Source organism: Falco punctatus, assembly GCF_963210335.1.
Source record: "Falco punctatus genome assembly, chromosome: 8".
Classification (NCBI taxonomy): domain Eukaryota; kingdom Metazoa; phylum Chordata; class Aves; order Falconiformes; family Falconidae; genus Falco; species Falco punctatus.
In genome coordinates this window covers 19,241,344-19,253,898 of record NC_137588.1, presented here as the reverse complement: position 1 = coordinate 19,253,898, position 12,555 = coordinate 19,241,344, and the positions used below count along the sequence as shown (strand labels likewise).

At 42.2% G+C, this 12,555-nt stretch overlaps 1 protein-coding gene across 1 annotated transcript; it reads right to left on the bottom strand.

The window, feature by feature from the left end:
• Positions 1-822: 822 nt before the first annotated feature.
• On the bottom strand, positions 823-4,214 carry ATP5MC3 (ATP synthase membrane subunit c locus 3). Its single transcript, XM_080400560.1, has 4 exons — positions 4,057-4,214; positions 3,028-3,105; positions 2,464-2,657; positions 823-1,067 (listed from the first exon to the last, which is right to left on the bottom strand). Exons 1-4 carry the CDS (start codon positions 4,093-4,095, stop codon positions 953-955), a joined length of 426 nt encoding a protein of 141 aa, XP_080256686.1. The 5' UTR covers positions 4,096-4,214; the 3' UTR covers positions 823-952.
• Positions 4,215-12,555: the final 8,341 nt, after the last annotated feature.

Here is a 12,555-nt window from a genome sequence, read left to right as displayed (position 1 = left end):
GTTCAGCTCACATTGAATGACTATGTCTATTATTTAACATTCTGAATGTGAGATGCTATCAACCCCTCCACCACATTAGTACATAGTAGCACACCATAAATTGCAGCAAATGTAGACAGAACTGTAAATGCATTTAAACTGTTAAAGGACAGATACTGCAGGTGTTTTCTTACTAAAAATGCTTTGATCCTACTACTTTTAAATAGAATTTGAGAAATAACACAAGACTGACTTTAAAAAAAATGAGGAAGCTGGAAATTCTCCCTTTTTAATAAGGTGACACCAAGAATGCAGTAACTAAGAGTATAGTATAAATGTGCTACAAATTAAATGCCTTGAATCGACCTACAACAGTCATTAGTTTGGTTCAGCTGGGACACTGGTCAGAGGCAAGTGGAAAATTTTTGCCATGGTGATCAGAATCTATAGCATAACTGAAATGTTATGCAGAGAACGTTCCTATCACTGTTTGTGGATTTCTGTTTAGCTCCCTCTATCAAGGTACCAGAACACCTTAGCCAGCCTGAGAAAAAACAAATTGTGCACAGGAACAAGTCTGCGTAAGTTTGAAACACAAGCAAATGAACGAGACCAGCAGTACAGCCTTTCACGTTTAATCTGTGTATCCTTTACTCTTCCAAAGACATGCCACTAATTTTAATGAACAAGTGACATGCCCATATATATTAATGTTTAGACTTGAAATCATTGTTTGAAGTCCTATGCAATATGTCATTATCAGGAGAAAGCCCTGGTGACTGAATAACAAGAAACTGTCTTCCAGATATCCCAGTGACAAAGACAATAAATGCAGGCAACAGGTTGACAGTTAAAGTTGTTATCTTTAATGAAATGACTTTGGAAAGAGCATCGATTTCCATAACACCAACATTTTGGGAGTCCCATAAAATGCAGTTACATTCCAATGCCAGTATTACAGGCAGGCCTCCTTTCACATGGCAAATAGGATCAAGAAAGCAACCATCAGACAGAAGAGACCCATAGCTTCAGACAGGGCGAATCCCAGGATAGCATATGAGAACAGCTGCTGCTTCAGAGAAGGATTTCTAAAAGAAAGAGAAGGTGTAAGACCTTTTTATCTTTACATGCAAGATGTATTTTCATACAGTTTAATGCATCTAACAGATTCAGAAATTCTTCATTTCCTCGCCACAGGTTCCATAACAGGAAAATCTAACAAATTCAAGCAAAAGTACTTTTTGGCAAGGGTTTCACTGAAGACAAATGAGTTTGCAATTAAGATTAGATTCAGGTTGTGCAGATTGTATATGATTTTTCCAAATAAGCACAGTTTTTGTGAGTACATTCATATATGATTTTGAATTTGACTTCTCTACATCATCCCATGTAGGAACTATCAGAACTATGCTTTATAAATTTATTTCACATCTGTGGCATTAGAACTATATTCCAAGGAAGTTTATCTGCATAACATTCTAAGCAGCTCTCAAATACAGGAACTGAAACCACCTAGAGGGGGAAAAAAAAGAAAAAAAGAAAAAAAAAGGAATACACAGCAGTTTGTTGCAAAAATGCAATGAATTATCCCTCCAAGAAGCGTGTGGGAGGGAAAAAGCTCTTCAACACAATACTATCAAGTAACATTCTACAACCTCTTACTGACATGTTCAATGCTGAATTCAAAAGAGAAGACTTTAGTTTTGTAGCGAAAACATTTATGTTTCTTCAAGTGGAAAGCGAACTTGTCTTCAACAGGACTTAAAAGTCTTTATTAAGAAATAAGACTTTAAGTGGTTGAAAGAGTAATGAAGAACATGAAACCTTCAGTAAAGCCTGTATCATTTCTGCTCTTCCATGACACCATTTGAACTATTCCTACTGCAGTAACATTGTAAACTTATCTGGAAGAAGTTGACCTCTACTATAAAATCCCCACCCTCGTCCCCTTCAGATTTCCACAAGGAACGATTACTCATTCAATATTAATTACATATTCTGAGATACAAAGCTAAATATGTTAGTAAACTGAATTAATAAGTATCCATTTCTAAACAACTGGCTACAAAGCTTAAGGCATCAAACTCATGTTTCTTATTACCAGATTTTGTACAGTTTCTCTTTAGGACTTTTCCCCTCACATGGGAAAAGATCCAGGCTAGATTTCTTAATTCAGTTCCAGAACAGAAGGCTGAAACACCGGACTTCAGTGACTGAGACACTGACCAAGTCTAACAATCTCATTTCTTTCATGTCTCTTCTCCAGGTAAGAGCACACGAAGTTCTGAATTTAACAACAGAGCCATCCTGATGAACACACTACAGTTTCATACGATTCTATCTAGCCATGTTTATCATTAATAGCAATTATTAAAATATTTTATTACAGTGCCATCACCCTTACTACAACTCTATTTATCTGGGTGTGCTGTCTCAAGATACATCTGCATGCAATTTGTGAGTTTTATAAGAGAGATTGATTACCTGGCATAACCAATGATTAGACTACCGAAGACTGTTCCAATACCAGCACCAGAACCAGCCACACCTACTGTGGCAGCACCAGCACCAATAAATTTGGCAGCAGTATCAATGTCCCTGCTGATAGCACTAGTCTGGAATTCTCTAAGTGCTAGCCGGGAGACAGTATTTTGGGCCCCATTAAGTGCTGAGTTGCCCTAAGAAAACAAAACATGAAAAAGCATTATATTAAGACACAGACCATTTTCTATGACCACTTTGATAGTGTTATTCCGCAGTTTTAGAAGTTGTATTAGATCCAATGGCTAGATCCTCTTCCAAGTGATGAAACTGTAACTAATAGTTAAAGACTTCAGAATATTACCTGTTCCACCTGAAAGCAATCAACCTTAAATGTGAAAGACTTCTGAGGGGAAACAGCAAGACAGCAACAAGTATTATTAGGTATTTCACTAAGAGCAAGTTTCACACTGTAGGTATTTGAGTTAGTACAAGTGAACTCTAAGTTGAGGACATTTAGGCTCACCAGGTGATTTAGGAAGATACAGAATTTTGTTTATAAGGTACCTCTCCATTCTTGACCTCTGGCCTAGACAACACAGATGCCGAAATCGGTCTGTACAAGATTCTTGATCCAGCACGGATCTGCAAAATGAGAAAAAAAACTATAAAAAAAAAAGAGAAAAATTTGATTGCAGCTGTTCCCATACAAGTCTGTAAGATTTTAAGGCTATTACCTACTAAGTAATTTGTCTCACTGGAATGACAGCGATCTTTGCATAGCCAGATATACAATAAACTATACAGAAGCAAACACCACCATGCAATTTGATAGCACCATTTTCTTCAGGAGATGTTATTGCAAGTAGCATTATCATTCACTGAACCTGTACATGTGTTATACTGACAGAAAACGTACCTAAACGACAACAAAAAAGAGCCAGACGGATCAGCAGGCAGCAATATGGATTTTCAAATGAAAAAACAAAAGCCATCAAAATGAATTCCAAAGTTGTTAAACACACAGACATAACCTAGGCTTTTAAATCTAGTGAGGCACAAATGAATGAATCCTCTTTCACAAGCGGCCTGCGTGTCCTTGGGCTTCCAACAGTCTAAGGTCATATCGGCTCTTGCACAAAGCTCTTCCTGCAGGGGAAACCTTTGCCTGCACCACGCAAAACCAGACGTTCCGCAAGCCAGAGAGGACATTTTCAAGCAGGACAGTCCCATGTCTCTGCAAGGGCAAAAAGTCCCGGCCCTGCACAGGACAAGCAACAGTCTGGGGTTTGACCTACAGCCAGGCACGAACGCACCGGGCGCCAGAGCTTTCGGGCGCGCCGCCCTCCCCTCCGCCGCCCGGGGGAAGGCCCCTCACCTTGGCCAAGGGCCTCGACCGAGGGGGCGGGCAGGGGATCACGGCCCTGCCGCTCGCCCCCTCCCCCTCACCCCTCCGCACTCGGGCGGGCAGCCCCCCGGCACGGGCTCGCCCCGGAGGCCTGCCGTGGGGCTCGGCGGCCCGTTCGGCCCCGAGAGCCCCGCCGCCGCCCCCGCTGCAGCCCGGCCGCCCCCGCGGGCCCGGCCGCCCCCACTCACCAGGGAGGGCGAGGTAGCGAGCTTGGCGCAAGCGAACATCTTAGCAGGCGGCGTCCCGGGGGCCACAATCCGGTGTCTCTGCGGAGAGAGGGAGAAGGTGAGGGGGCGGCGGGCGGGGGCGGCGATGGGAGCGGATGGCGCGGAGCCGCCACCCACCCGCTCGGCTGCCGCAGCTCAGAGCCGAGGGGCTGGGGCGTCACGGCGCAGGCGCGGCGGGGGCGGCGGGGAGCGCCCGGATGCGGCGCGGCGGAAGGGGACGGGATGCGGCGCCAAGGTCACTTTGTACCGACCCTATTGGCAGCGCCGGGGGCGCCCGGCCCCGCCCCGCCCGGCGCAGCCGCCGTGGCGCCGCGCCCGCCTCAGCCGGGGGACGGCACCGGGGGCGAGGGCGGGGCCTCCAGCCTGACCGCCGAGGCGGGGGCGGGGGCGAGGCCGTGCGGGGCGGGGCGGGGCGGGAGCCGTGCCGTCCCCCGCAGGTGCCGTCCCCCCCAGGTGCCGCCCGGGGTGCGGGCAGCCGGCAGCCTGCAGAGCCGTGCCACGCGCTGCTCGGGGCCCAGCGGGGCGAGCGTCACGGACAGACAACGGAGCTGCGTCCGGGAACGTGTGAAGCGCCCGGAGTCCCCACCGTCTGACTACTTCAGCGCGATGAGCAGGCTCGCATCTGAGTAATGGAAAAATCCTTTTTAGTCCAGCTTAATGAAAACCAGATTATCATTACTCAGCTGAGCACGCTGTGCACGCTTCATTCACTTGCGTGTTCTTTGGTGTTTTTCACTTGATAAGGGCGATCATTATTTAACGGTCATTTACCACTGTTGGTAGTATTAGTGCCAATTAGGAAAAATGCAGAAAAATCCCCGTTCTGGGCAAACCACTGGGTAATGTGTCCTTAAGTTGTTGCAATCTGTGACATAAAATTAAATACAAATTCAAAATAGTCTCTGGGCTACAAACTGCAAAGGGAAGAGTAAGAGGATATGTGCGCTGTGTTTAGGGACAGGAATGTAGCATCATCTTTTAGGAGTTTGCTGCTGGCCTCCTGCACACTTAACATGGACTATTGATGTTGCTGTCACCGATTAAACCACAGGTGCCACACAGCTGAGACATCCTCCATATCAGCAACTTGAACAACCCACCAACAAACATGATCAATAGGCACTTCCAAGTGCTGCATACTAATGTTAACGATAATGTCGCTTTTATAACCTACAACATAGTGTCTTCTGATCCTCAGGTACAGTGGAGCTGTGCTCAGTTGTAGGTCTGACAGTGAGAAACAACAGTACAATTTGAATTTTTCAGCTTTGTGCTCCCTGCCTCAAACCCAACAGCAAGCTTGCTTTGGTTCTGGTGTGCATCCACGTCTTAAGTAATACAGCAGTAAAATGGGAGTCTATAAAGGTCGGCAAATGAGGTTGTAAGTTGCTTGCTTTTTTTTTTGCTTTTTTTCTTTTTTTCATCTTACACCCATTATTTGGGAACTGAGATGAATGGTCAGATCTGCAGTGCCTGTCGAGTGGTTCTTCCATAGAGAAACACTAAGTAAGAAATAAGTATCAGTGGCAAAACCCTTTCATGGTTAGGCAGAACTTTTCACTTTCAAAATTTTTTCAATCTACATGTTATTGTGGTAACAAATATTTCCATCACCATGAATAAAACCGTAAAGCAAATGTGGGTGCTGTACTGGTGGAATCACTGAAATGTAACATGTTGCTGAACACTGACATGCAAACTATACCATTTATTAGGTAGCGCACTTCCCCTATGAAGTATAGCAAGGAGCAGACCATTTGCAACAAAGAAATTCGCTTGTTCATGGAGGAAAGCAGAGCAGTTAAGAGACATGATTTCTTCTTAGGATCCTAGTGGTCTGGATGTGCAGGTGTGAAATGGATCTTCCCACAGCTCTTTCCTGTACATGCACAGCACAAAGTCACATGGATTCAAAGAAGTGTGAAACTGAAACCTTCTTCTTTCACAGAGAAAGTGCCCTCTTCTGTCACAATGCCCACCCTGGAATGTTTTGCAAAAAATGTATTCACAAACTGATCTGAACAACATCAAACCCGCTATTAAACACTTGTTTATTGTTGCTTTTAAGGCATAACATGCAACTCAGCTGTTGCTTTCAGGAGGAGTTAGAAGTGCAGTTACTGATCTCTGGGGACCATGTTCAGTTTAAGTCAAGCAGCTTTTCATAAAAAAAAAAAAAAAGACTTTTGTTGATCTCATGCCATTTCCTATCTGGTTGACCTGCTGCTAGGTTTCTAAGGAAGTGGATCAGTCCACTGAAGAGCAGTGTAATTTCTAATGGCTCACCACATTCCTGAAAGTCTATTCTACCTGGAATTCTATCTTAAACTCCCAAATCTCTCAGAATAGATTCCCAGTTTTACAGCTGTCTCTCCCAGACAGGACCAGCTATGCATGTGGGCAGTAGCCAAGGCAGCCAGAGGAGGTTTCCTCCCCATTTTGCCTCTGGCAATGAAGATACAGTGCAGTTGTGTGAGCAGTACATGGTGCCTGAAGAGCCAGTTCACCTCTCTCCTGCAGCTCCCTGCTGCTGAACCAGGTTTGTCAGGGCAGTAAGAACAACAAGCGATTGCTAGCTAAGGTTCATTAGTGTTGCCTTCTCCTTTCCCAGAAAGGAAAGAGAACAATCACCCCAGATTTCACAAGCCTTCTGACGACTTCCCTTGAAACCGTAAAGATTGTCCCAGTTATTTTGCCCTTATTTTTAGAAAACAACAGTCTGTTTCATCTTCACTGCCAATCAGCTCATTTCCTAGGTACACCATGTAATGGATCACCCCTGCAGTGACATGCAGTTTCACTTTGTAACCCTGAAATGAAGTGGTATCTACAGGTATCAGACTCTGTTACACACATGAGTATCAGCAGAACAGACATTGCATAGAAACGGCATTTTTCTGGTGACTTCCTAAAGAGATCTATCAAGCCTCATATCTGTTCAGTTTGCCATCCAGAAAGCAGGTAATAAGGCAGCTGGGCAGAGTACCATGTCTGCCGATAGATACGGGTTGGGTTTCCTCCAGGTACAGACAAATTTTGGCAATTGCAGATTGGTTCAACTGAGCAAGTAAAATCCTGTACAATGCTGAATACATGAGTATGTCCAGAGTGCTTTCCACCAAAGGGTCTTTCAGAATTTGATATTTATTATTAATAACTTATAAAATATGAATGTCTGTTCTATATTTGCTAAAGGAGAAATCTTGGCTAGTCTGGAGAAATCCCGTTGTCCAAAGCTTAAATAAAAAGTTCTTCTAGGTTGAAATCTGTTCTTTCAGGTTAAATTTTATCTCCTAGCACAGGATTATTAACTCAAAACTTATTACATACACAAGTCTTTTTAAAAAAAATAATTTTGAAGAGGAGATGTGTCTGGAAAACCAATATATTCCAAAAATTCTTAATTGTTGGAAGACCCCCCCAAAAGATGAAAATGGATCAAAGGCCTCCTGAGATTTTCCTAACGATTGTGAAATGTTTTAAAATGTGAAGTGGTGTTATTACCTCACGGTTAGCTCTCCAGAACTTCCAGATTTATGATGTACTTTGCAGGGCATTGATATTGATTTACTAAGTCAGGGTTTTTCACAGCCTGGACAATGCTTCAGTCTGGAGAGCATCTTGCACTGCTACCTCTTCCATTCACAACTGTGTGGTTGAATCTTCCTATTCAGGACTGCACAGGTCCTCTCAGGTAACTTGAGCAATGCCTTGTGGAAAGAAGGTATACAGACCAGAATTAATATGCTTCAGACTATTTAAACCAAGTTAGCTCTGGGAAGAAGGAATGAAGCCATTGTGAGATAGCTCTGCTTTAAGTAGAAACTCCCTTGGTAACACACTCTTAATATCTGTTTACTTTATTGATTATTAGTAATTGGCAAATCTTGACATAAGTAATGTTGGGAGTTTTAATTGCTGAGTTGGCTGTATTGGAAGTGGTGCTTTATAGGTGTCCTGGTTTCAGCTGGGATAGAGTTAATTTTCTTCTTAGTAGTTAGTACAGTGCTGTGTTCTGGCTCTGATGTGAGAACAATGTTGATAGGACACTGATGTTTTTAGTTGTTGCTGGGTGATGTTTATACTAAGTCAAGGACTTTTCAGTTCCTTGGGCCCTGCCAGCCAGAGGGCTGGAGGGGCATGGGAAACTGGGAGGGGACACAGCCAGGACAGGTGACCCAGGCTAGCCAAAGGGTATTCCATACATATGACGACATGGTGAGTATATAAACTGAGGAAAGAAGAAGGAATGGGGGGGACATGTGGTGTTATGTTGTTTGTCTTCCCAAGTAACCGTTACACGTGATGGAGCCCAGCTTCCCTGGGGATGGCTGAGCACCTGCCTGCCCATGGGCAGTGGGGAATGAAATCCTTGCTTTGCTTTGCTTGCACGTGCAGCTTTTGCTTTACCTATTAAACTGTTCTTATCTCAGCCCTTGAGTTTTACATTCCCTTCCAATCCTCCTTCCCATCCCTCTGGGTGGGAGGGGAGTGAGCAAGTGGCTGTGTCGTGCTGGGTTGCTGGCCGGGGTTAAACCATGACAATAGGAAAGCAGGTGATAAAGTTTTTTTCTCATCATTGTAAACTTCTCCTTTACAGGGAAAAGGAAGCATCCGTTTCTTGAGTGATCTTTGTCCCCCAGAGTACTTACCCAAGCTATTTTTTGCTAAAATTAGCTTTCTTTTAGTCCCAACAGCATCTTTTTGTAGCGAGCTGAAGGCAATTAACAAACTAGGGCTAATTTAGGCTGTAGAGCATTCTGCTCCACAGTCCATTGATTATTTTAACACCTGAGTCCTAGAAACAGATCACATTAACAACAAACATCATACCATGTTTATACTTAGCAAGATTCTGGAAGAATGCTAATACTGCTGAGACCGCTGCTGCAATTTGAATCGAAAATCATGGTAATCCTTGTTATGTCATTTTTGGGTCTCTCAGAACTGCTTCAAATGGCACAATGATTATATATGTAGGGTCTACTACCACTATAGCCATTATACATCAAAATGGGATGTTGTCAAGAGGAAAACCATTCTGCTACAGCAGAAATGCAGCATGGAAAAGAGGTTTTTTCGTCTTCATCCTGGCTACTGGATTCTGGTGGAAAGTGAGATTAAGGCTCCGAGGAGCCTTGCTAGTAAAGACTGGTAGAGCTGCTCTCACTGTGGATAACAAGCCCTATTGTCCAGCATTCAGGTTCTGCTGGTTAGTTTCAGGATGCTGTACAACAGTGTAAATATGTAAAAATACAGCCACCCTTTTGTAAAACTCAGCAAGTCACAGGACAGAAGATGATCCTGTATTTTTAAAATTAATTTTGTATGTCAGCAAAAATTTTGAATTATCTAAAAAATTCTGATTCCATATTTTAATGTAATATTTATTTGTAGTCTAACCCAAAGTGAAAGGAAATGTTATGAAAGGTCATTAATAGTTTCATTTTATACTTCACATCTATTACAGTGTGTTGTGTGAGGATCACCACATTCAGGGTGAGCTTTCATGTATTTAAAAATCATTACTATGTATCTACCCAGTATTTTTTTTTAAAAATAGGTTTTGAGGAAAAGCAGTAATAAAACAATCCACTGATGTTTAATCAAAGTAATTATTATAAATACACAGAAAATTCAGAACCTTTGGAATGAAACTACCTCTTCATGTATTACTTAAGAACATAAACTCCCTTCACTAAGGTGTATTACTCTTAGATGACTCACATTATTTCCCAGGTCTGTATTGCAAAGAACAGCTATACCTGAAATGGTTGACTGGATAACACATGCATAGATTTCTAGTTTACAGCATATCACTGGATGAAATGAAAATAAATTCAGCAATGCTTTTTATTCCTACTAATAACGTTAAACACCTTTTTAACAGAAAACAAAGTCGAGGTCTAAGCTGACACTATTAGCCACACTGGCTAGAACACAACATTGGCAACCAAATTATAACACCTTTCATATGATACACTTCCTGATAAACCACAGATCCAGAGAACAGCATGGACAGGCAAGACTTTGGCCAGTGGTTCCAAAAGAATCCATGAATTCTATTTGCTGAAGAAACCCAAATGGAGGGAAGTTTTGCTCGCGGGCTCTTCTGAAGGTACAGGCTTTTTGTACAGGGAGCATTGCAGCACCAGATTCTTTTTTTTTAAACAATAGCACCTGAACTGTTTTTGTTAGCTTTTTGTTCTTCCTGTTTTTCAGAATCATGTAAATGACCCTAGGCAAGTCTTTTTGGGCAATATATTTTAGCTGTTCACAATCTGAAAAGAGAAATAGGCAAGGTGCTCGAAAACTAATTCCTGTTTGGAGATTAAAGCAATGTTTTGGAAAACTGATCTGTTATGGCAATTTGTCTCATGTAAAGAGCAAAAGCAGGGTACATGTGTATCTACCAGGATCATGGCAGAAGGATTTTCTCTTCTTCCACCTTCTCCGCAGAGAGTATAGTTCCATCCCTGGTGGGAGGGGAGATGGGACTGTAGCCCATTAATACATGCAAGATTCACCTGCCTGATTGTAAATGACATACCTTCCAACTATGAGTTTAAATTCCCATACACTTGCAGATTGCTTTGGGATCACTGCCTGAAAAGCAGCATGTAAATGAAGAATAGTCATTATCATCGGAAAGCTCTTCAGTCTGAACCACTTAGCAGACAACCTGTGGAATCATTTTGACTCCGGTGCACAGGTTCTTCCCTCTAAGATCTGGTGCCAGTCTGAATCCAGAGAAAAACTTGTTCTAATTCAGTTGACTACTGCCATGCTTTGTGTGGCTCAGATAAGCTATTCTTAAGTTACTACAATTAATTTTGCTCATAGTTACAAAACAGATCGGATATTCTTATATTCCATACCTACAGTACAGAAACTCTGGACAGCCTGCCATTTCTGAATTCTTGGAAAGGACTCTGTCCCTAATATTCAGACTTGATGAACATACTGGTTCTCTGGCATGCCTGCATTCACTCCCATCTGTCATGCTGGCATTGTTCCCACTCGGAATTATCTATGCCAATTTCAACAGGGCATAGGTGCTAACCAAACATGGGTTTAGAGGGACAGCTTTCAAAACACAGCAAGTGCCATCTCTTTTGCCAGGAGATCCTGCTGTTTGCAAATAATTCCAGCTTAGGGCCACATGCTTCATTACATGGGATCACATCTGTAGGTGCTTGTGGGCATTATAAAAAAAAAATCAACAAATGTCTACTGTATTTCTCTTTCAGTTTGGCGCAGTGCTCGGAATTTTGCATGTGGAAAATGAATGCTCTGCACCTTGTTAACAGGAGTGAGCCATAGGCTGTTATATGCTCTGAGCAGTCTTAACAGGTTTCTGCATCAAAGCTGGGGCAACAAACTGCAGAAGTTTACCACAGCTGCACTGCTTTTTCAGGTGGCCCTTGATTGCTTTGTGTCTATGGTATATTCTGACGAGAGAATGGTAGAGCATTGCCTTTTTGCACCACAGCTTTTGCCTTTCCAGATTCTGAACAGATTTGTGTATAAGGCATATTATGTATCCACCCAATTGTAAAGTGACATGTGTGTACAACAAAATTCATACTGCTTATTAAACTTAATAATGCTCTCTATGAGGTACATATAACATTGGTATCATATTAATATATTATAGCTGCATTGACTCCTTTTTTGCCCCACTGAACAGATTACTTGTGTTAGCAGAATTACTCTGTAATGTATAAGGTTGAAACTGGCATGGGAAGAAGCAAAATCTGTTCATGAGCCTCGCCTGGACACCCCACTATGCTCAAATTTAAAATATGATTTTGTAGTTAAGCAAAAGAATATTTTGCCCAGAAGGGTATTTGGAATAAAATAAGATTCAGGGCAGATAATTTCCAGTCACAACTACTGACTTTTAGATATTTCACCATCCAGCCAGGATCTGTGTAAAAGAGACCAAAAAACGCAACCCCCTTGAGACCTGGACCGTTTTTACAGTAATACGCTTGCAGTAATGCACTAGGAAAGACCATGTTCACATGTCCTGCATAGAAATGCATCTTTGCAAATCGTAATAGGTATTTTCAGTTTTCTTTACTAGCAAAGCACCTAAGGCTGGTTGTAATTATGTTTTACATCTCGCTGAAAGAATATTCAATTTAAGAATGTGCAAAGAGTCAAATTTTCAAAGGTTGTAATATTTTCAAGGATGGAGAGTAACAAGTAGACACATTAATAAACAGGAAAATTCTGTCAAGAATCAAGGACTAAAATTACCAAACATTTGTACTGACTGTACATTTCAGAGTAGTAAAATATAAATTTCTGACCATTTTTGTTGATGTTGTTTAGCATAAGTTTATGAAATCAGGTACAGCTGACAACATTTCATAGGCTTTGAAGTGTACTTAATGTGCTTCTCCTATGCTATTGCAAAGTCAAACTTCAAAATATTGTGTTGAGTTCAAGAAA

Bases quoted from the DNA above. Each gene is read 5' to 3' on its own strand.
- ATP5MC3 (XM_080400560.1), bottom strand. From the start codon at position 4,095: ATGTTCGCTTGCGCCAAGCTCGCTACCTCGCCCTCCCTG. The intron at 3,106-4,056 runs GTGAGTGGGGGC...CTCATTTTGCAG, and splicing joins TCGCTACCTCGCCCTCCCTG to ATCCGTGCTGGATCAAGAAT. The intron at 1,068-2,463 runs GTAATCAATCTC...TCTTTCTTTTAG, and splicing joins CTAATCATTGGTTATGCCAG to AAATCCTTCTCTGAAGCAGC.